Source organism: Phytophthora infestans, genomic scaffold, assembly GCF_000142945.1.
Source record: "Phytophthora infestans T30-4 supercont1.13 genomic scaffold, whole genome shotgun sequence".
In the NCBI taxonomy this organism is placed as follows: Eukaryota; Oomycota; class Peronosporomycetes; order Peronosporales; family Peronosporaceae; genus Phytophthora; species Phytophthora infestans.
This window is the reverse complement of record NW_003303746.1, coordinates 2,353,390-2,376,650: the sequence shown is the minus strand read 5'-3', so window position 1 is coordinate 2,376,650 and position 23,261 is coordinate 2,353,390. Positions and strand designations below refer to the sequence as shown.

Sequence of the window (23,261 nt, the reverse complement as noted above, 5' to 3'; positions counted from 1 at the left end):
ATCCAAAGACTTGACAGCTGTCGTAGGACAGGACTGATCTGTACAGTCCACTGTCGATGGCACCTTGCATTCCCTCATTTCCAGATTTGCCGACTTAGACGTCTACCGCTTCAGTTTTGGCAAGAATGACCTCGTTTAAGCTGCAGCCGCTGCTGCTGTTGCCCATGCTGGCATTCTACATGTTCATGGTTACGGCGCTAGATTTTGACTCGGACTCGGGTTCTGCTCTTCGCGGCTCGTCTTCTACCGACGGCATCGTCGGCAACATTTCGGACTCCATCGACGTCGGTCCCGGTATTGCCGCTGTCATCGCCATTGTGGGCGGAGTTGCCATGACCACGTGTGGCTACAAATTGCTTCGTCCCACCATGTTCGCCTGCGGCTTCCTCGTCGGTGGCTACATCGTCTCTGCCATCGTCGTGTACATTGTGGATGGCCGATCGTACGAGCGCACAGCCTTCTGGATCGCCTTCCTCGTTGGTGGTATCGCTCTGGGTTGTCTCGTGGTCACGGTCTACAATGCAGGCGTCTTCCTTATCGGTGCGGCTGGTGGCGTGTTCCTGGCCACCATCGTCAACGCGTCGTTCGGCTACAGAATCTACCCGAACGACCCCACGACGGGTCTGCTCATTATGGCCATTGTGTTTGGTCTTATCTGCGGTCTGATCGCCTTCAAGGTCGAGCGTCTCGCCATCATTGTGGCCACGGCACTGGTCGGCTCTGTGGTGTTAGTCAACGGCGCTGGTTACTTTATTGGAGACTTCCCCAAGCTTACGGCTATCAAGGACTACCGCCACAAGGACGAGGACGGTGACTACGTGTACGACATCCCCAAGGAATGGTGGGGATACCTCGTGGCGATGCTCGTGGTGTTCCTGCTGGGTCTCACCATCCAGATCAAGAAGACCGGCAAGTAAGGACGTATCGTCACTATTAGCTGCTGTAGCGTTTTAACCATAAGAATGAACAGCACGTTTTGAATGCTTTTACCCCAGACACATGGGAAGGCACGTTTGCTGCTGACTCTTTCATTGCTGTGGCCTGTATTAAGTAAGTATTCGTGTCGGTTGAGAAGGGTCTCTTTTGCAGGACCCCAAGAAACTTCGTAAGCAGATGCAGAAGCAGCTCCAAGCTCAAGAAGCACAGCATCGAGAAGATAGCGCTACGGAATTGCCAAGCGCTTTGAGCCCGTACGTCGCCGAGCTGTGTGAGCGAAAAGAAGGAAGCGCGGATAGGCAGATTGCGCTCTCGATGGACAAAAGCAACGTGTCACCGGAGCGAGTGGTCTGTCTGTTAGAGTTTGTATCGCAGCTCAACACGCCGTTGATTCGACTGTGGTGCGGTTCTCCTGTCGTGTTGATGTAGCAGATCGCATTTTTATCATTTGCGTCGTCTGCAGGAATTCTCGCGGGATTCAATCTGTCAGATCGCGACTCTGTTACGTCAAGGGAGTGGTGTGCTTTCCCTAATGATGATATTATTGTTGTAACCCCTGAGGGCCTTGTTGCATATCGCAGCTTTGCCAGCAATGACTTGCAGCCGCAAGGATGTCGGATTTTACTCGGCGCTTTGTCCTTCCACAAGACACTGACAGCTCTCGACATGTCGGACAATTTGCTGTGTATATTTAACGATAAACAGGGCTATCTAGCGCTGTCGTATCTGCTGGAGTACACCAAGCAGCTCTGCTGGCTCAACATAGCGAACAACCCTCTCACAACCACAGCAGCTTCTGCGTTGAAGGAGAGTTTGGTCACAAATCACTCACTTATTAATACCACTTTGCACGCTTCTCGCTGCGGCATCACAAGAGATCAGTGGCACAATTGCCAATTATTAGATAAGCTTACTTCACCAGCCAATGAAGAGACGGGTTGCAGAGGTTCAACTCATGTTGAAGTGCTAGGACAATACTGCTTCCAATTATGGCTGAGCAATACTTCAAAATATTGATTTAAAACTATTTTTTAAAAGGACGATTAAACTGCTCTAAAATAATTACGTCAAGAACTAAATTTAAATTTTGTTTTGATTGATGTAAAAAGCAAAATTGCTGTCCGTTTTTCTATAACAGTGAAGAAATTTTAATAATAAGCAGACCCAGTATTTGTACACAATTGCCGTCATTTGAACCGTCGCGAGCATTTTGCAATGCAAGATCACTTGCGCTTCGGTGCCCCTCCAAAGCTCCGGCCTCGTACCGCTGGGTCCTCGCGCAATTCGTTGCCCCCCCACGTGCACGACTTGGCTACATCAACAACTTCAACTTCAAGACCGGATGGCCTTGCCTTTGCCATCAACGCTCTAAAAGAAGCTCCTTCGTTGCTGGTACCACAAAATTGTCAAAATGTGTACAGCGACCTTAACACTTAATCTTTTTGTACATCATTTACTCCAGCTTCGACAGCGTCTTCAAAGTCCTCGGCCTGGATCAGCAGCTCCGCAGCAAACCCCACAAGCTTCTCGAACAGCGTCGTCGAGTGATGAGAAGGGTGTGTTCATGAAGCCTCCAATGCGACCAAAGTCGGCCACTGCAGGTACGACAAAAGCTCTCTAAATATGCATTTGTGCTTAGTATTAAAATAAAAATAATCCAGCAAGCCGACAGGTGAGTCGCCATCGGATGCAACTCGTCCAAGAAGCTGCAACACTTTTGAGCAACAATCAGCTGGAAGAGGATTCAGAATTTATCAGAGACCCGGAGTCGGTGTCAATATCGCACAAGGAGGATATGGTAAGACCTGGAGTGGTCTCAACTGCAGAGAGGCCATCGAATTACCGTAACCGGCCCTTTTCAGCGGCGTCTACGCCCTCATCCTGCCCCAAAAGAGCGAATATGCTGACTACATCGAACCAATCTGCCGAAATTTCGAGCAATTTCGCGTTAGGAAAAGCGTTGAGTGGGTCGAATAGACCCCATTCAGCCGCTGCTAGCACTCGTTACCAGCCATTCCGAACTCGTGATAAAAGTTCTGCATCCCTTGCTAGTTGCTTGTCAGTGGGATCACGAACTACAAATACGACGCGAAGTAAGGCGACGCTACACTCTCGCCCAGTATCGTCACGAGGTTTGCAATATTTGATATTTTCTGTGTGACTATCGAAGGCTAGAAGTACTGAAAACGACTGTAGGTGACCGATTACTGGCATCGACACGCAACCACAGCGACAATACTTTTGTGTACGCTGTCCCTCGTCACTTCTTGGAGCATGGACTACCACACGATCCTTACGACATCGTTCCAGTCACTCATGTACGCCCAAAATTAATTATTGCACTCTTGAATTCAGTTTTAATTTCAATTAAATTAATTGCAGGAAGCCTTATTTGGAGGCGGTAGTATCAGCCAGATGCAGGACGCTCGTTGGGACTACTACACCATCAGCCAATCTGGCTACACGTTCCATCTAAAGAGCGACGACTTTCAATCGACTTTCCTCTCGCTGCGCGACTGGGAAGCTCAAAAGGCAAATTTCACGAAACTTCGCAATCTATCGACATTTTCAAGGTAAAAAAAGTAAATTACTCCTCAGCGGAGTTTAAGCTGACAGTTATTTGCATCGGTTACAGGTTCCGATATCGCAAAGTCTTCGTGGCCTGGGGGCAGTGGGTCAAGCACAAGAAGCACGAAGCTGCGCAAGAAAATCTGCTTATGGATAGCTATTTCTCTTATCCTGTATTGCTAAATGGTATGAACGATATCCGGAAGGAACTCAGCAGTCTATCCGAGCTGCAGCTCATGTGGGATTTCAACGGCGAGAGTTCGTCACTAGAGAGCTTCACGACTGCGAACGTAAGTAAAAAGCCATTTCTAACGGTGTTTCTAAACCTCTAAAATATCTGCCTTTGTTCAGGTCGAATTTTTAAAAACTCGCACAAAGGAGCTCCGTTTGCTAGTCACTCGACTTCAAACCATTCTGAACGGGATTTGTCGACTGTTTCTGGGCGATACGGCGCCATTGCACGCGGGGTTTCCAGGCCACGAGTTCGCATTATCCGTTCGGAAGAGCAGCAACTACCACATCTTGGAGAGCTACGTGCGGTGCGAGCAAGGGTTGGCATCAGCACACCAGCAGTTTTTACAGCATAAACACTTCCGATCAGCTCGTCTTTCAGCGTCCGAAGCTGCTCAAGCGAGAAACGCTCTAACGCTCTCGTCAGTGCCAGAACGCGGCCATGCGAAGCGTGTCGAGAAGCCATCGCGACGTTCAAACGAGCTGCAAGATATTCGGTGGACGATGGCGTCCATCAAGCGTCGAAAGTGCAAACAGCTCACGAAATTTGTGACTTTAGTGGATTTTCTAGTGCTGGATGCGTACTCTGGTCTAGTCCAGCGAAGTCTCGACCTGTTCCATGCTTTTATCCTTCGAGGAGCCAATGCAGCGACGATCATTCGGCTAGAGGACCACGACGACCTCGCTCTAGCAATGCACCAGACAGTGCGACAGAGCGCAAGTCTCTCTACAGGAACAGCAACCGTGGAGCCAAGTCAACCGAAACCACTTGCTCCACTTACAAGACAACAGATCAAAGCGATTCTTCACGCTGCGTGGAAAGGGAAAATAGGCGTGAAATTTACGGAGAAGACGGCAGTATCGACACTTTCCGTCGCCACTATGGAGAACCAACTGGAAACGCTGGTTTTCGACGGATTAAGCAGGAAAAATTGTGCAAACGCGGATACTTTCAGCGTCGACGAAATGTTTTTTGTAGTGAAGAATGCGCTGACTCAACTGCTGGTTCTTCCTTCACTTACGGCTTCCAAAAATTCAATTTTTACATCAGAAAATGACGTTTCAACAGCGACATATTGTGAAATGACAAGTAATAATTTATCGCTAGTGGAGCAAGACGTGCTGTCCATCCCGTGTCTTGGTCCCAAGCCACTGTTCTCTTTCGATGTGGGTACCAGTGCAACTTCAGAGAAGCGGGGACGACATAGATATCAAGTGTGTTTCAAGCCAGAGCTTACGGTACTTGTGCGGACACTGCAAGACCTCATCACTGGCTTTACGGAGGCCTTCCGAGAGGTGCCACCGCTGCTCTCTAGCCCAGAAGTTCGCTCCGTTCTCAGCTTCGCGGACGACATCCGAGCGTTGAATTTACACTCGACGTTCCGTTCTTCTGCGAGCTCCCGGTCTGTAATTTCTCGAGATGACGGAAGTAGTATCAACGACGATGAAGAACGCTCTCGCTGTCCGGCTGATCGTCTGTCGGAGCGGATGGAGAAAAACACACACATTTTGTCAATGCGTGACGACATCCAAGAACTTGTACGCAGTGCGCTGCTTGGCGCGGAAGAGCTGGCAGCTGCCTATTCTCCGCTACTGGAGCTTCGACAGCAGAACGAAAGCATCAACTTGGACCTCAAGGCGCGACTCTTTCGACGGAACGAGTACACGCTGGACGAGATGAAAGACGAGGCCAACAATTTCACCAACCAGGTTTAATTTTTTTATGTATTGTAATGTTAAATTTTGTTGCAAGTTAACCAGAATATTTTGTAAATGTGCAGCTCAGCGCCCTGGAGACGCTCAGGATGTCTTCAAACGTAGCGTTTCTCCACTTCAGCATGCAGCAACTACAGGCAGAGCTGCTCCCATCTCCTGCTCGCTGTCTTTACGGAATGCGCGACCTGCTGCCTCGCTTGGCTCGTGAAAGATGCGACCAGTTTCTCCTTTATATTAGCGTCTCCAGCAGCAAGATTGAGAAGCCCAAGACGCAGGATCTGGACGCTTTCACCACGTATCTCCTGAATCTACGGGTACGGACTCCTTCCCGCTATGTACACTCGTAGTATGCGAATCTAAAACTCAAATTTTACATTTAAACAGGAAGTGTACGAGGAAATTTACAATAAGGAGCAAGATTTGAAATTTCTGCACGAGTTCTTCGCTCTACTTGAGACGCTCAAGTTCCCTGCATCAGTGGAAACAGTCAAAGCTTTCGTGCTGTGCGATCCCGAGTTTCACGCCTTAAAGTCGCACGTGTTGGAGGCCTGTACGAATCGAGACAACGACTTGCAGAGCTACACGCCGCTGCTCACTGAAAACCTCGCAAAGGTAATAAACAAAGTAATTGTAAAAAGTGTGAAATAATCTAACATTTTAATGTTATATTTTTCAGCTTACTCGTACACTGCAGTCAACTGCCAGTGACCACGCCTTGACAGCTCAGAGCAGCTCGTGTCAGGACGCACAGGACAATGCGCTTCAGTTGCACCAAGAAGCGGAGCAAATGTTGCACGAAGCTCGTCGATTAGTGCGCGTGCAGCACGTGTTTGCAGAGGCCTCCACTGGTCTCCGTCCGCCCAGTCAAAAGTTTGAGGATCTACACGACTTGGCTGCCGAACTGAAGCTCAAAAGTGTACGCCCAGTATTGACTTTTATCCTCACGAGAGTAGCCAGTTAATCGTACACTTCGTAGGAACTCTGGGAGGCTGTTTGTGAAGCGGACGGACACTTGAGCGCTTGCAGTGGCGACACGATCCGCTCTGTCGACTTAGACAAGATGAACGACGTAGCCAGCCACGTCGACTTAGTGGTGGAGAATATCCGCCAATGCGCTACTCAGGTCGCTAGTAGCTTCGAACTGGAGCGTCTTGAGAAGCTGCAAGCCACGCTGCATGGCCTGGTGCCCGTGATCCGAGATCTCCGCAATCCGCACCTGGTAGAGCGACACTGGAGCAAGTTGGAGCACAAACTGCAGTGCTCTCTCCTGCCTAGCATCGTCGAGACTCCGGAATGTATAGAAGACGAGGAGGTTGAGACCAGTACGTGTACCGGTTCTCGTCTGGGTCTACAGATGCAGCAGTTACTGGACGTCAACGTTGTCGCACACGCCTCAGCTATTCGTCATGTGTCAGAGGAGGCGTCAGCTGAAGCTGCGATCGCTGGGAGCTTCCAGAGTCTCGTACGCACGTGGAAAAGTCAGAATATCCCCATCGAAGCCAGGAAAGACCGAGACGGACGAGACGCGTACTGTATCGGAGACTGTAGCGAGCTCACGTCGCTTATTGAGGAGAGTCAAGTGCTGCTTCGGGTCATGGAGTTGTCGACGTATTCTCTCGTGGTCGAGGAGCGTCTACCGAAGATGATGTCGCAGTTGAACCACACGAACGAATCGCTCGAGTTGCTACTGATCTGTCAGCGCAAATGGGACTATACACAGCGTCTCGTGTCGATTGACTTTGCGCGGACGTTTCCAGACCAAGCCAAGCAGCTACAGAAGCACGACACTTTGTGGCGAGCGTTGACGCTTGGACTCTTCAATCGCCCGCAGTGTTTACCGTTTGGAGGGAGTACGGAGCATCGACAGTCGCTGGTACAAGTTCTGGAGGGATTCGAAGCAGCAGCGAAGATATTGGCGGAACACCTCGAGGTAAGTCATTTATTTTCTGGGGCTATTTATTTTACTTACACTGCTGCTGCAGATCAAACGTCAAGTATTCCCAGTTCTCTTTCAACTTTCAGATTTGGAACTCGCGACTTTATTGTCGAAATGTCGCGACGTCGGATGCATCCAGGCGTTTCTGTACCAGTGCTTCGAGAACGTTGGTAGGATCGTGTTTGGCACTCGAGACGGGTTTCAAGATATCCTTCAGGTGAGTTGATTGGGCACTTTCACTCTGCTATTGGCCAAATGTCTGACCGCTCTAGCGTTAGATAACGTCCCGTGTTTATGGGGAAGCGGAGACGATTGCGATGGGTAAAAACCTCAAAGCTCGAGGCCCCGTCGAGCAGTGGCTCGCTGCAGTGGAAAAGCGACTAGCGGAGCAGCTGCGTCGCTCTACGAAACAAGCCGTCGAAATCCTATCCCGATACTCCGTTGAAGATGATGAAACTCCAAAACTTGATACAAGTCGCTTCTCAGTTCAGGTGCGTCGTCAACCACACCCTTGTATCGTTAACCACCTCCTCTCCTAACAGCCACCTGGTATGATTCTCTGAAGAGCACTTTGCTAGCAGATCGCATCGTGCGCTGTGCGATCATCGAGAACGGCACGAAAGATATCACGAAGCTGTCGGATGAACGCACCACCAACGAGATCGCAGCATACAGTGCACAAGTGAACAGCATTCTACTGCCACACAACCAGACTCTTTCTCCACGCGAGATCACATTACGGACGTGTCTTCGTCTGCAAGAGCTTCAGTTCCGAGATGCTTTTTCCAGCCACATGGCTACAAAGCAGTCGAGTTCGTGTTCGGTCCCGTCTGGGGGCCTGGCAGTGGAGTGGCAGTACCAACTCAAGTACCGCATGGATGATGCCACGACGGTCGGTCATGAATGCCACGTCGAGATGAATACGCTCAAGATCCCGTACGGGTTCAACTACTCGAGTCCACACAGCGACGTTGTGGTGACGCCGAGTTGTCTGCGCTCTCTCTTCGCTCTGTTTGCCTGTGTCCGACATGCTCAAGCTTGCGCGCTGACGGGGCCTTCGGAGAGCGGGAAAAAGACGCTGAGCGTCCAAGTGAGCTCGATTATAGGGCGGCGCCACTTCGGCGCGACGTTGACGTCGTATACACACGCAACGCGCCTGTTAATAGGTGCACTGTATGCTGGAGGAACATTTTGTGCGAAGTTGCAGCATAACCTGAATATACAGGATAACGCGCCGCTGATCAAGACGTTGGCTACCACGCTTGCGGCAATCGAACACGCTGTACTGACCAAGAATTCGATCGTTGGAGTACATCGCTCGCCGATCACGCTTAGTCCAGGGACAGCCATGTTTGTGGTGTTCCCGTCGAGTGTGAGGATGAGAGACGCGGAGGAGATTCGAGTTTGGACGGAGAGTTTGAGTCACTTTGCGATTGTGCAGTGGGATCAAAGCTGTATCGTCGAAGCAGTACTGATGAGCAGAGGCTTTACGGACCCCCGACACCTCGCTAAGCAGCTTTTGATCTTGTGGGAACATGCTCGCTCGACTCTCGACGTCAGTATCCGGAGTTTATCAGTTTATGAGAGTTTATTCAGCTTTTCAGCTCTAAAAGCTGTCATCAACGATGCGGCGTCCCAGCTAGCACTGAGGAACATTGACCACAAACGGTTGATTGGCGAAGCTGTGCTGAGATATTTCAGTGTCCGTGTGGGTGAGACACAGCTTAAGGATCTGGAAGCTATTGTCAAGAGCACCTTCCCGTCGGATAACGAGACTGGATTACAAGCTAGAATCAGTATACGTCCTGATCTACAGGAGTCAATACGCGTAGCAGCTCGAGCGCTTCACTTTATACCTCGGCAGGCGATGATTGACTCGGTGTCGTCGCTAGCTACTGCGTTGACATCTAGCGTCAGTACAGTTCTGGTGGGACCGTCGGGAGTGGGGAAGACGACGTCGTACCAGGTGCTAGCAAAGGCGTTTGAGCTCTCTCTCCAGCGTTCGAGTGAAGACGAATCATTCTCCTCTAACAACGACACTCTAACTCTAACTGACACCCTAACGACTCCCGTGAAGAACTCGAAATCGCCGAGAATCTCTATCCACGTGGTTTTGCCCATGGCCTTGACAGTCTCTCAGCTATACGGAGGCGTGTCGCTTGACGATCACGGTCGCATGCCAAGTATTCTGGGCCAATTCATTCGTGAAGCTCAAGATGCTTACACTGGAAACAGAGACAGTAAACCAGACACCCTTCTCCAATGTCCGCAGCAGGTCTGGGTCGTGTTTGACGACGCGTTGGATCTGCGATGGCTTGAAGGACTTTTGGCTGTACTTGTCAGCTCCAGCGACTCGGTCTCTCCCTTGCTGGCGTTTGAGGACGGCGAATTTATGACGCTACCGCCAAATTTACGCTTCCTTTATGAAGTTTTTCAGTTACGCGACGCCACTCCGAATTTTCTTCACGTGACTGCTATCCTGCATTTGAATGGATACAGTTTAACAGACACACACGCAGCAACTTCAAAGTGTGTAGACGATTCGAGAATGGAGCTGTCAACAGCATATTTCCATCGATACATTGAGCTCCAGCGAGAGAGAATACGTCAGAGTGATGTCTCAAAGTCACAGGTTTGGTCCAGTACGGACACCTTTAACCTGGTTGAAAAGTGGCTCATTAGCTCGTCGTTACTGGAAGAACTGGGCGCTGCTCTTGACACTGGATCAGGCGATACGATTAACCTATCACCGCTGCAAAGAGTTACCAACCTGGTGTCATTACTGCAGTCGCTTGTTAGCTCGGCGTCCGCGTTATCCGACTCCAAAGTGAGCACTTATCCTGTATATGATGAGAGTATTCCAATTGCCCAAATTCGAGTGGAGTTGGCGTTGACATACAGCTTAATGTGGGGCTATGCTGCTGGTACGGAGGCCGGTATCAAACGGCAAGTAAGTGATCTGCTGCTACGCCACTTCGGACATCTCAAACCTGCATGGATAAGCTGTATGCCACACGTTAACCTGTATGAGACGCTTTTAGACCTGCAAGGTCTGCGGTTCGTATCTGTCGTCAGCTCCACGGGTTCACTGGCACTCCCGCCTCCAGTCTCGACCTCCTTCAGCTCTCTCTTCATCCCAACGTCCTCCAGTCTCGTGGTCCACGCAGCTTTAAGAGAAGCGCTACGTTCAGGACGAGGCGTGTTACTCATCGGTGGCCACAGCTCACGACGAACAACTCTGGCTCGCAATTTCCTCAGTCAATTCGACGCCATTCGGTCCATTCTAGCAGCCAATGGGGTCTTCAACACGACACAACGCCGTGAGAATGACAGTGGCAAGACACGTAAACCTGCGCTCTCCAAGGCCACGGAAGCCGCGACTCTGGCGTCCGTTAAACGTCTTCGCTTACGTCAGATTTCACTCGTTACGCTGATGGCTATGCGGCTCCAAAAGGAGAATAACGAGACCGGCGAGAGCTCGTCAACCGACCGCTCTATCGTCGAGGCGGAGGACGGTGCTCCACTATCCATCGCACCGTCAATGGATCCAGTCAAGACGGCAATGATCCGCCAGTTCGACCGTGGCGATGTCACCCCCTTCTTCTTCGCTATACCTCATGGTAATGTCGAGGCTGTGTCGGAACTGGCCAACTGCGTAGAGCGTATGCTGCAACGTGAACGTACGGACGTGTTCGAGCCCCCACCGGGTAAAACAGCTTTGCTTATCCTGGATGACCTGCACCTCGCCACACCGACCGAAGAATGCAGTTTAAAACAGGTTTACCCGTCGGCGTATGCGTATCTCCGGTCCGTACAAGAGCATCGAAGAGTGTATCGAGGCTCGAATTGCGCCCCGATATCTGTCGAGCATCTCATGCTCTTGGCCTCAATACACCGCGATGGATTCCAAAAGTTCACGACACAAGGAGAAGAGTCAGCACGGAAACTCACGACGCAGTTCTTCCCGGTGTTAGCACCGTCTTGTGAGCTGGAAGAACTGCACAATATCTTCGACCAGACCTTGCAGAGTCACTGGAGTGCGTCGAAAACCTCTGGAACTTTATCTCCTGCGATACGATATGCGATTCCAATGATCGTCGCAGCGACGACTGTACTGTGGGATCGACTACGACGTGCGTACAAATTTTGTTTACAGGATCTAGCTCGTGTGTACGAAGGTCTCGCTGTGGCGACACCTTCTGTACTCTCCGACGTGGAGACGTTGCTACGATTGTGGACGCACGAGATCTGTCGAGCTCTACGAGAACCGTCCATGGGTCTCTGTGCGTCCAATCAAGACGCGGAAGCTGCTGCAGAAATTGTACGCATGCGCTCCATCGTGTCCCAAGTGACGCAACGACGCGCTAGCGTGCGTGCAAGTCTCGCGCTTGGGTCTGCATCCGGACTGAGCTTCGCCAAACGACAGTCCGTTCAAGTGAGTCCAGAAAATGACGAAAACGCGAGTCCTGCGACTATCTTGGCGCTATTTTCTGCTCGAATGTCTGCTCCAAGCGGCAAAAGACTTTCTCGCCCTAGCTTACAGTTCAATTCTCTCCAGGAACAGCAACATCGAGCTGTTATGATGGGCGGACTATGGGCATTCGTGCCTGCCAGTATTTACTACGGAGCACCTCCCCTTTCTCTGGATCAACTTGGAGAAAATAGTATTTCTAGCTCTGCTGACAAGAGTGCGTCGACGCGAGCCTTACGACGGAGCAGTGCGAGTTTCATGCGACGGAAGAGCATGGAGTCGGCTGTGGACAGCTCCTCTAGCACTGTTGTAGGACGCAGTGGGAAGTGGATGTACGCCGAGTTGAGCTTTGAGGACGACGCCCAAGCTGTGTCCACTGCAACAGTGCAGGCCTATCTGCGAGATCTGCGGACGTTCAGCTCGACGCTGCGTCCGAACAAGACAGCGGCGTTGGCTAGAGATGTCCCTGGCGTTCCTTTTAAATTGGTAAGTAATTTATTTTACTTTTGTGAAAATCATTCTAACAATGTAAGCTTGTAGGCTCTAGCAGTGGTGAGAATTGATCGTGTCTTGGCACGTCCAGCTGCTCGACTAGTTCTACTTGATAACCACATAAGTGGAGCGGAGACTTTGCTACGTTATGCTACTGCTTCAAGAGCGCCTGAAGGTCAAGAAGACAGTGCAATTTTCACGTTATCGGGGCTCCCAGACGACCCAAATATCACATCAAAGTGTTGCTTAATGACGAGATGGAAGCGACTGGTTCTCGATCTCTACGACCGTATCGGCGTCTTTGGACAAGAAGCCACACTCGTCATCAAACGTCTGGACCTTCTTCCGACTGCCATCGTCAACCAGATCCAAGCTCTCATGACCACAGGAGAAGTCCCCGGTATTTTATCTCTAGAAGAGCAAGTCAACCTCGCGACCCGAGTATGTGACGAACGTCTTCTAGCTCTTAAAGCCCAACACGCGGCTCTAGTGGCGCAGATCCGAGCCCAAGCCGAAGCCGCGAGAGATCAAGCGCTGGCCATTCTGCACCAGAAACAACGAGACGCCCCGACAACGCCCATGCTCGACGCTTTCCAGCAAGTGGAGACGCGATACCAACGCGAGTTACGCTCCAAACTGGCTCGAGTTGATCTGCGCTACCAACAAGACAGCGACGACTTGCGTCGTCAGCGTGAAGTGGAGAGTGAGAGCGTAGCCGCCACCGTCATGGCTCTAACCAGACCGTTAGGCGTCACAAGCGGCAAGTGGGCGAGTGCTGTGGCTCGTATGTGCGCGAAGCTCCGCGTCGTTCTTCTCGTTGATAAAGAGCATGCAAAATCTGTACGTACGACCAATCCGAGCATCTTTTCCACGTGCGACGTCGTGTCCATGCCGCAACTCGATCGCGATTCTTTGCGTACAATTGTGTACGGACATTTTCACGCTCAAATTTCAAGTCAAATGTCAGATTCGGAGGATTCTTCTCAGCAGTTGCTACGCAGTCTCTGGAGTGTGGCGTGTATGGCGACAGAAATGCATCTCGCAGTGCTTGACACGGTGAAAAATTGTGAATCTCCTCCGCTAAGTCGAATATTCGCAATGGCGACTTTTTTCGGTAAGTTATTTATCGAAAATGTCAAGCGCGAAGAAGCTTTTCGAGCCAAGACCGCGTGGTTCCTCGACTTGTCCAACCGGTTAGATCGCGACTTGTGTGCGTTGCGTTCGAGTGATAAATTACTTACCGAACAGCTCTCGACAATCGACCAGCAGCTGATAAATGACGAAGTTAAATTGACCGAGCAGAAGCAAGATGCCGAGCGCATCCGCCTCATCATGGAGCGCTTCCGAGCCGCAGCAGATGAGCAGATTCTTATCACGAATGAAGCCCAGGAACAAGCCCAAAAGGAGCTCAAAGAGCCCATGAGCTGCCTCGAAGAAGCCAACCGAGCCTTACTATTGGTAGATCGCCGTCATATCATCGAGATCAAGTCGTTTGGGAGTCCTCCGCCGCTCGTCCACCTCGTTCTCGGCGCCATTTGCGTGCTCTTCCAGCTCGAATCCTCATGGGAAAGCGCTCGTCGCCTGCTGCTCGGTGACGCGAATTTTGTGCAAAACTTACTGCAATTCAACAAAGACGCCGTGTCTGCCGCTACTTTGACCAAGTTAGAGAGCGAATTTCTGAGTGACGAGCGCTTCAGACGCGAAGAAGTGGAGCGACAGAGTGTGGCAGCAGCCTCCATGGTCGGCTGGGTGCGAGCCATCCACCAGTACGCCACGTCGCGCCACAAAGTGCAGCCTACGCTGGACAAGCTGGACAAGGCGCAAGGTCGCTTACAGCTCATCATGCGCGAGTTCCAGGTCAGTCGAGACCGCGCGGGGGACGCAGACGCAGCGTGGCAGGCCACACAAGCTGCGATCGACACGGCGAGCACTCGGAAAGACGCGCTACGGAGCGAAATGACGTCGCTCAGTGCTCGATGTGACAGCGGACAACTGGCTGTGGAGGCGCTGACAGAAGACCGAGAGCTGCAAAGAGAGGCCGCTAATGCCATCTCGATGCGTCGAGGGTTCTCGTTAACAACGTGGAACGCGTTACTATCGGCTGGAGCGTTAACGTACGCGTGTGAATTGAGTGCTCTTTCAGTGCGAGAGCAGGTTTTTCAGGCCTGGGGAGCAGCTTATTGTTGCTATGGAGGACTGACACCTGGCTGTCCACCGACGTCTACGTGCTGCACGTTTGTTCCGTCGATAAGTGTTGTTCTTAAAGAGGGAGATGCACTGACCGAGACGCCGTTAAGTGGCTTGTTTAACGGCGAATATCTGCCGGATGGAGGTTGCATTGACGAGACCACGAAGCTGGTGACGAGTGTGGGCGATCTGATCTTCTCTCGACGCCGACTTTGGGACGCTTCGCTGTTGTCGTTGGTGGCTTTAACGTCGTCTCTTCCTGCGGTGATGATCACGAGATTCTCGTCTGAAATGGAGCAACTTCTGGTCTCTTGTGCTCGACGCGTGTGGCATTGGCCTCAGCTGCACATGGTGCACGCTCGAGCTCGTGACTTTGACGATGTTTTCAAGGTAGCGGCTCGTTCGGGGCATCAACTCGTGGTGCTGGACGTCGAGCCACATGATGCCCAACCTCTCAATGAAGAGAATGAATGTCTCGCAGCAGCGTTGGACTGGAGCGTCAAGTGTATCGACGGTACGGAACATCTGGTGATAGCTCGAAGGGGAGTGGAAGCCGAAGACTCCGACGCGATGGACACGATCGCGCTGCATCCAAACTTTCGGTTGATTCTGACGTCGCACGCTTGTCGCGATTCTTTTGGTGAAATTCTTCATAAAATGCCAACTTTGGACGGATATTTGCATTCGGACGACATGGTCGACGTAATGTTGGATAAAATTTCATCGGAGAGTGGGAAATTCACGTTAAAAACAGCATTGAAAGATCATGCGCTACTGGCTCAGCAGTACGAAGCAGCTCAGAACCAACTCACGAAGCTGCTGGAAGCTGCCGCAGTGACGACTCAGTTCCCGCTCTCGCAGACGAAAGCTCTCCGTGAACGGGTCACAGCGCTGCAACAAGCGCGTCAGATACTGCGAGACAAGCGTCGTGACATTCAGGAGCAGCTGCGACTCGTGAAACTTCAGTGCACGCCCATTGCTCGTACCGGAGCTGCCGTATTTAACGCCTTTAACGCGGTACTTAACGGTTATACGTCGCCTCCATTGACACTTCAAGTGTTTGAACCCATCCTACTGGCCGCCGTATCAACGATACCTTCCACAACCGATACAACCGGTACAACCTCAGTACCGACCAGCCCCGACACCAAGCGATCGGCAGCGAGCCGCCACTTTGGACTTCTGGCTCGCACTGCTGCCAGCTTCGCGCTCTCTTCTCGTCCACAATCGAGTTCGTCTGGTATACCGTCCGAAGTGTTGACGACTTTATTGAGTCGAGTAGCTCCCTTGATTCCAACTGGAGACTGGTATCGGTTCCTCTTGCAAGTAATTATTTCATTAGAGGAGAACCAGTCAACTTCTGAGTTGAAGAAACGAGTGAATCGGGTGGAGATAAATTCGACATTTTCTCGATCTGTTGATACAATTCTCCTTCAAGCGAAGCTAAAACGGGGGATAAACGATAGCGATTCGTCGTTAATCACCGCTGAAAACTGTAAAGCGGTCGCTCTCGCCTCTCCTCGAACCGATTTTCAACGACGTATCGTGAGTACAATACTCAACGGCTGTAAACTTGCTGATGTCGACGCTATCGTACGTTTAGCGATACCAAAAGAAGCCACAAGACTCGAAAGACTACGCGTGAGTCTGGTTTTATTCCCTGAAGTGACGGAACACGTGTGCGATCGAATGTTGGCTGGGTATGGCGTACCTTTGAATTTCCACCAACGAGGCTCCGACGAGACGGAAGGGGAGGGATTTTGGCTGCGAACACTTCGAAACGCTTCTGAAAAGACTACAGTAATTGTACGCACACGTCACGAGTTCAGTAGCTTCAATTTTGCACGACGAGTTTTCTTTCACGGGTTCAATGGATCTACATCGCTGCAACTTCGTGTTCTTCAAACGTTGGTGGATAGGAAGTTCCGGACTGCGAAGGATAAAGCGGGGGACAACTCGGTTCATCTGGCGGAACTGTATACTTTCCCTTGCAGCGTCGAGTCAGCGGAAGATGACGAAACCCAGCAGCTTCTTCTGATGTTAAATAATTTTAAGCAGCTTTTAGAAATGGAGAAAAATGAAATACAAACTCTGGAGGAGGCGCCGCTGGCTGTTATCAACATGACGAACAGTGCTGGGACGCCTCAAAACTGGGAAATACTGACCCAGATTCTACACCGCTCAAGTCCTCAGACGTCCTCCGCGACTTTCCAGCGTCACAACAGCGTAGAAATCGCTCCCAAACAAGTTGCCAAGCGTTTAAGTACAGTAGCAACAGAGGGTACAGTCAAAAATTCGAACAGGAGTGGGCATCGCGCTTCCACCTCCCAGTCGATGACGAGGCGAGTGTCGGCTATCGACTTGGTGACTCCCACGTATCCTCGACTTGTAGCCGCAGTGGAAGACTGGCGTTTGCTACCGATTCATCTTCGCTCGAACATCATTTGCCTTCGAGATGAATACGAGGAAGAGTTTAGTGCTGTACCATCTCTCTCCAAGTGTCTGCAGTCTACGATTCTGCGTTTGAGTATGTACCCAAGTGTCCAAACAGTACGCTCACTAGTTGAATCTGAAGACGACCTTGTCAAGATACCGGTGCCTCATCTCTGGCAGGTATTGACTTGTCTTGTGTTATTCCACGCAACGTTGGTAGTCCGTAATAACGTGCTGAGAAGTACGTATTCTGGTGTCGGAGATATTTTCCATTATGGCGACGACGACCTGCTTACTGCGCTTAACCAGTATCTAGCTACGATACGAGAGAAAAAACAGAACACTTCAACCCAACGACGACACACAGAGATGAGCGCTGACAGTGACACGGTACTGGAGCGAAAGATGTTCCAGCAAGTGGCACTGAGTTCATACACTCGTCTAACTGCGGGGTACCAAGAGGTGGAATTTCTAAAGAGATTATTTAGTGACTGTCTGCAGCTTGTAAGTTGGAATTCATCTTCGGAGAAATTGGGCTCGCTGCCAAGTGTTCGAGGTCGGAGTCGACAGATGAGTGTGCGTGAAAGCTTACGGTCTCCTGGTGAGCTAGTGACATCTACACACACTCCGTCGATGCCTTTGATCAAGGGTATCAGCACTTTGTCAGTAGTTAACTCATCTCTTCGTCTGGGATTCCTGGGCTTTCCAAGTGAATCGTTGCGAACAATAAACTTGTCGATGGATCAGTGGCTGGAGCTGGTGTGGAATTATTCTGCTAGTGTTGACCAGTATGTAGACTCGAAGCTTCAGAGGTTGTTGCTAGGATATCAGCACTTGGGAGTTGATCGACGTGGGTCGTTGAATGACACGTCGAGGGATCTGTTTGCCACGTCTAGGCTAGACTCTAGCAGCAATGAAATGAGGAACCACTTGGAGCCAGAGTTGACGCGGACTTTTGGATGGTTCGATGAGAGCAGAGACGCAGTATCAGGCGATCCTGATATGATTTCGAAGGTTTTGCTGCGTGACGCTAGTGAAATTATCCGAGCGATTGTCGCTGACGCGCTGCCACCTCGTATAGACCCAGAAAGTTGTGGCGCAAGAGAAGAAAACGATGCTAGGGGGTCGATTGCAGTGCAAACAGCTACGTCTGTCATGAGTGTGTATAACCGCCAGGTCGAGGGTTGCTTGCATACTTTGGAGACGATACTCGCAAGTCTGCTGCACATTGAAGTTCCGGTTATTATTCCAGAAGAACAAGAAGGTTCTTTGCCTGAGCATTCGGGGAATGAAGAGGATGACGAAGACGACGAAGAGCAAGATGAGATAAGCCTCCTCCGTATTGAAGATGTCAAAGACACCCATGTGCGCATGCAGGTCGTGTCAATTTTACGCAATGAAGTACCAGCAAACATGTTTGATCCAGTCACCCCACCACCGATCTCGTCTTCCTGGTCTCTTCACGACGTGGTCCAGCACTACCAAGACTGGCACGATTTCATTTCTAGTACAAAGCTCAACGTCACTCCATCTCGATGGTGGCTACCCGCTATTCTAGCTGCAGGTCTGTCTCTAACCTACATCCTTAACGTAACTCAAAAGGATGGATCCAGTAAGATCGACTTCATGCTACGTCTACCACCTGGCAAATCTGATGAAGACGGCACTAAACCACCGGAACGCCCCGTTCCTGAGAGCACATTCGCTACTATCCACGGTATTGTGCTGCTGGGAGCTAGATGGAACGCATCTCTCCAGAGCTTAAGCCAAGATGACGACGTCCATCCTCATCAACGAGTAGAGCTCGTCTGCTCGGTTTCTACAAACACCCACAGTACTACTCACCAGGTTCCTCTACTGGCATTACATGACGGCACTCTCCTGCTGGAATGTGCGTTGCCTGTGGACCAGAAAGCGCTAAGTCCTCTTGCCTCGCCGTTCATGGTGCCTGTGGGTTCCTACTATCGCTGAATCAGAAGACCGGAAAAAAGTTAATTTTTAAAGACTGCATATTTTAATTGAATGCCGGGACCCCAAAATTGCAGTGTATTTTTCTGGTATTTTTTTGTTATATCCAGATTTTAAATAGACATGGGCTTGGGCATGCGGAGAGGCTTCTGCTCGAAGGCGCTGGGACTCTTAATCGGCGAGCGAGTAGGCGACTTGGGCGGGGCGTCGTGGTGAAGGGAAGGCGATAAAGGCGTTGGTTTGACAGCAGACTGAACGGCAGATTGCTGTGCCGCAGCGGGTTCGTGCTTGGAGTCCATGGTGCCGGGATGATAAGAGCGCTTGGAGCTTCTTGTTCTTCGTCTTCTTCTTGACGTTGTGAATCTCGAAAGTGACAAGTGTTTTGTGGTTTCTTTGTGTGTGATGTGGCGCACGAATATATGTGTGAGTCACACCAAGAGTCAGCTTCAACGTGGCGGCGCTCAGAAACGCAGAGTGTTGCTCCGACGCGGAATCCAACACGTTTCCTGACGCGAAAGAGGCTTCAATAAACGTGAGGACCGAGCGAATTGATCACATATGTAGCAAGGCAACGTGCACAGCACATGTATTTGCGATGAGTACTATAGACGCTTGGCGTATCTCTCGTTGGCCGGGTCTGCATGTATTACCGACACAGGAGCGCTCAGGTTTTGATCACTCGCGATCGGCAATAATAAAATCATCACCACGAATGCTCATCACCGTTGAATGAACTTTCAGCTCTCGGCGTTGCGTACATGTACATCTACATCGTACAGTACACACAGCTATCGTACAAACGCGTGAATTCTTGTTCGCTGAACTTCATCGTACACGTATTATCGCGCCTGAAGCCATCTACTCCGTGTCTCAGTAGCTTTTGACATTGACTGCCATCAATGCACTGCATGCTGATCATTTTCCAAGATTGGTTGTGTGCATTCGGTGTGGCACGTTGCTCGCCTGCAATTGGCCTAAGTCGACGTCGTCCGATCGTTGCTTGTCATTGACCTCTTCAACCATAATCTTTTTCAATGGCCCAGTCACTGGGGCAGCTGAGCCAATCTCCACGTCAGCGAGTCAGTCGCCTCATTCTCCTCTCTGGCCCGAGGACGTCAGACCAAGTCTTTAGGACCGCTTTCCTGCATCAAACCCCCCTGCCTTTATGTCCACAGCCTTCTCTTACCAAGACTGCATCGCCCAGGTAAGACCTGCACATTTGTCAGCTGTGGCAACTCCACTGACTTATAGGCTTGAACAAACTCTTCCAGGTGGATGAGTACCTCTCCTCTGCGTCGGTAAGCGACGACGAGCCCGCGTTGGCGCTTCACTGGGAGCAAAACGCGCTCTCGCAGTTCGTCGACGCCGCTAACGCCGTGGACGCCAGCGTGGACATGCCCGAGTGGCTGTCGCAGCCTCGAGGCAGCATCACAGCTGACTCGCTAGTCGACGACATGATGACGTTCTTGGCCACGAAAGCTGGCGGACGCTTTGGTCGCGTCCTGCTCGCCCCTAACAGCGTCGTGCAGTTCGGCCAGCTCTGCGGCATGTTCGCGTACATCGAGAACGACGCGTTCGTGCGCGCGGCGGCTGCGGGAATGAGCAACGGGGCGACACTGGCCAAGGTTTTCTGTCTGACGAAGGGCAGCGCATCTGCTGCAGTGCCCATGGAGTTTCCCCCGCGCGAGAACCAGAGCCGACGCCTCTTTTCATGAGCACGGCAGTGATCAAGCCTATTAGTATGATATTGTGTATGTGACTGCGTGAACTTCTCCAATTCAAGATGAGTGCGAACAAAATATTAGGATGGCGGGTGTGAATGCGCCAAGGAAGAATAGTAGGGAGCACGACCCACGCTCTCTTTCTCTTCTTCTCAAACCCTGATTAACACGAAAAAGACTCGTCTCCTGTCGCCATTCCACACGAGATTTTGCCCTCGCCGCCGCCTCCGGCGAAGCAAATCGTTGCGCGTTATGCTGTCCTGCTTGCAGTACCAGGAGTCGCCCAAGAGTCCTGGATCATGCAGCAGAGCCTCACGTTGACAGGTTTCGGTACTGACGGGATATACAGCCACATTGCAAAACACCGTTCCAGCAATCTGCTCCGGTCCACCTCGCGTCAAACACGCAGCATCAGTACACTCTTTGCCACCAACCTTGAAGGTGCTCATGCAACAGTTTTCGATCGAACTGTGCGTGCACACGTAATTCAATCACAAATACGGCGAGGTTGAAGCGTTTATCGCGACATTCTCGCGACTCGCGAGTATGCGTCCAGTAAGCATCGACCTTCGAATCGTTGGCATGAGTTCAAGCCACATGGATGCATTATGTTTCGAACCTCGACTTGAAGTGCTTGCGTTGCGCCAGTTATGTTGCCTCAGCGTTGTGCCCCACCACAAACACGCAGCCAATTGGAGCGCACTTGCAGCACAGTCACCGTTGCTTCCGCCGAAAATGACGACGATAGCGACGATGACGGCAGTATGAATAGCCGCCAGCCACACCAATGCGTAGCGTCGTAGAATCTACGTGAAGCGATTTGCGGGCCAAACACAGCCGAGGAGCGCGTTGAAGTCGATGCAAGTGACGTTTACGAAGCTACTTGTTTTATTCGTCAAAACAAAACTCAAGTGCCTGATTACATCCAATCGAAACGCGGTCTTTGCAAACGTTTCAGCACAAAAAAGGCAAGTTGCCTTTTTGTGCGACAACATCTCTCATTTTACGAATTGCGCTCGTCCACCACAGTTGCTAAAACATGCTCCAGTTCATGACGCCCAACGAGGATGCGACCGAGATCGAGAGATTCCGAGCGCGTCACCGCCGCCTACTCCGCCGTCAACAGCAACAGCATTCCCCCGCCAAGGTGAAGGATCTGGACGAGGATGACGGAAGGCGACGCAAAGTTTCTGCTAATTGGCGACGCAAACAGCAGGAACAACAGCACCAAAGCGATGATAGCCACTGGTGCCAGTCAATGAGCGCTGGCGATGGCTTTAACGCATTTGACTTTTCGACGTCACCTGAAGCTTTCCATGATGAACCGGACATTCCACTGCAGTCGTGTGTTGCTCTGCAAGATGAGCAGCGTATGGCTGACGTGGCCAAACAAGTGACGTCCATGGGGTTCCACTGCAACAATATGTGGCAGCCGGCGGGCATCAGTAACTGCCCCCCTCCCTCGAGCACTAATCAAAGACCAACGGTCTACTTTCAATCGCAGTATTTTGGGTGATCTGAAAATGCTGTACGCTAGATCATGTTGATAATTGAACTGTATCCTACGTAAAACTTCAATACATTTACCAATTTGAGCATTATGACATAACCTTGAAAGGTCAGCAGAGTCTTCACGGTACGAGTCGAAAAATTCGTCTCGAAACTGTGCTATTATAATAGTAGTACTATATACCAAGTAGTACAGTAATAGCATTTTAGCATAATTGTCATTTACTACTTTTTGTTTTATTAGTACTACTACTACCAAGAATTTACTCCTTGTTAAAAAAGCAAGGAGTACTTTAAAACAGATTCTTGTTATTGTTTATTACCACGAGCGCACCAATACCAAAAGCTATTTAGATCAATGTGGACTTATTGTTATGCAAACAGCGTTCGTGGATGAATTTTGAACTTTCTAGCGTAGTTCTCGGTCGGAAGCGCACGCTTGATAAAAGAGTTTCTTGTAAATCTTGAAAGCAACCGACTCACTTTTATTGACATTTAACTTCAAGAATGACAAGACAATCAATTCCAAAATTGGGCATCTGTGGTGGCTACCAGCAACTACCAAAGAGCAGTAACTTTTGCTCTTTAGAAAATGGAATTTGTTTGCTTTCGACATGACTTGTCGTGGCACATGTAACGAGATTTCTACTGAGCATGAAAACAAAACTAAAGACCTTATTGGAGTCCTTGACCGACGATGGACCTTTAAAAATCAAAACGAAAGCTTCTTTACATATGCTACTGCGATATATAGCTCCAGCTAAGGGCATCCACCGACATTTGAGCCGTATAACTTATGTGGAAACGGACCAAAGAACTACCAATCAAAACCTAGTATTTGCTGTACTCTGATTGTTGATGATTAAATTGAAAATAGTCCAGGATAAATAAGAACTGTCCGGATGCACATAAGGTATAGTTGTAGGACGGCGTTCCTGCAACACACTACAGCGTCACGACAGCTCTTGCAGCAACACAATGGGCTTGTAACACCTCAACGAGTGCCACAAGAAACAACACTAGAAGGGTCGACCGTAATCTATTCGTGATATATTTCGGGAACCTCGAAACTTTCGATTCCACTTTGACAAAA

The 23,261-nt window shown here is 50.5% G+C and overlaps 8 protein-coding genes across 8 annotated transcripts; all 8 read left to right on the top strand.

Annotated features, from left to right (window-relative positions):
- Positions 1 to 89: 89 nt before the first annotated feature.
- Positions 90 to 917, top strand: PITG_08509 (uncharacterized protein; the record flags this gene model as incomplete). The annotated part of the gene is made up of 1 exon (XM_002903836.1): positions 90 to 917. One exon carries the CDS (start codon positions 165 to 167, stop codon positions 915 to 917), a length of 753 nt encoding a protein of 250 aa, XP_002903882.1.
- A 1,583-nt stretch (positions 918 to 2,500) lies between these two features.
- On the top strand, positions 2,501 to 3,513 carry PITG_08508 (uncharacterized protein; the record flags this gene model as incomplete). The annotated part of the gene is made up of 4 exons (XM_002903835.1): positions 2,501 to 2,537; positions 2,598 to 3,029; positions 3,133 to 3,245; positions 3,319 to 3,513. The coding sequence occupies 4 exons, from the start codon at positions 2,501 to 2,503 to the stop codon at positions 3,511 to 3,513; spliced, it is 777 nt and encodes a 258-aa protein (XP_002903881.1).
- Positions 3,514 to 6,238: 2,725 nt separating this feature from the next.
- PITG_08507 (dynein heavy chain-like protein) lies at positions 6,239 to 7,926 on the top strand (the record flags this gene model as incomplete). The annotated part of the gene is made up of 5 exons (XM_002903834.1): positions 6,239 to 6,367; positions 6,428 to 6,730; positions 6,806 to 7,381; positions 7,434 to 7,604; positions 7,666 to 7,926. The coding sequence occupies 5 exons, from the start codon at positions 6,239 to 6,241 to the stop codon at positions 7,924 to 7,926; spliced, it is 1,440 nt and encodes a 479-aa protein (XP_002903880.1).
- A 335-nt stretch (positions 7,927 to 8,261) lies between these two features.
- On the top strand, positions 8,262 to 8,910 carry PITG_08506 (uncharacterized protein; the record flags this gene model as incomplete). Its single annotated transcript, XM_002903833.1, has 2 exons — positions 8,262 to 8,827; positions 8,901 to 8,910. 2 exons carry the CDS (start codon positions 8,262 to 8,264, stop codon positions 8,908 to 8,910), a joined length of 576 nt encoding a protein of 191 aa, XP_002903879.1.
- A 1,910-nt stretch (positions 8,911 to 10,820) lies between these two features.
- Positions 10,821 to 12,398, top strand: PITG_08505 (uncharacterized protein; the record flags this gene model as incomplete). Its single annotated transcript, XM_002903832.1, has 4 exons — positions 10,821 to 11,249; positions 11,346 to 11,766; positions 11,824 to 11,990; positions 12,186 to 12,398. The coding sequence occupies 4 exons, from the start codon at positions 10,821 to 10,823 to the stop codon at positions 12,396 to 12,398; spliced, it is 1,230 nt and encodes a 409-aa protein (XP_002903878.1).
- Positions 12,399 to 12,599: 201 nt separating this feature from the next.
- On the top strand, positions 12,600 to 15,867 carry PITG_08504 (uncharacterized protein; the record flags this gene model as incomplete). The annotated part of the gene is made up of 6 exons (XM_002903831.1): positions 12,600 to 13,276; positions 13,352 to 13,394; positions 13,491 to 14,606; positions 14,697 to 15,009; positions 15,097 to 15,593; positions 15,841 to 15,867. 6 exons carry the CDS (start codon positions 12,600 to 12,602, stop codon positions 15,865 to 15,867), a joined length of 2,673 nt encoding a protein of 890 aa, XP_002903877.1.
- Positions 15,868 to 20,103: 4,236 nt separating this feature from the next.
- PITG_08503 (uncharacterized protein) lies at positions 20,104 to 20,653 on the top strand (the record flags this gene model as incomplete). The annotated part of the gene is made up of 2 exons (XM_002903830.1): positions 20,104 to 20,142; positions 20,210 to 20,653. The coding sequence occupies 2 exons, from the start codon at positions 20,104 to 20,106 to the stop codon at positions 20,651 to 20,653; spliced, it is 483 nt and encodes a 160-aa protein (XP_002903876.1).
- Positions 20,654 to 21,698: 1,045 nt separating this feature from the next.
- Positions 21,699 to 22,175, top strand: PITG_08502 (uncharacterized protein; the record flags this gene model as incomplete). Its single annotated transcript, XM_002903829.1, has 1 exon — positions 21,699 to 22,175. One exon carries the CDS (start codon positions 21,699 to 21,701, stop codon positions 22,173 to 22,175), a length of 477 nt encoding a protein of 158 aa, XP_002903875.1.
- Between the last annotated feature and the right edge of the window lie 1,086 nt (positions 22,176 to 23,261).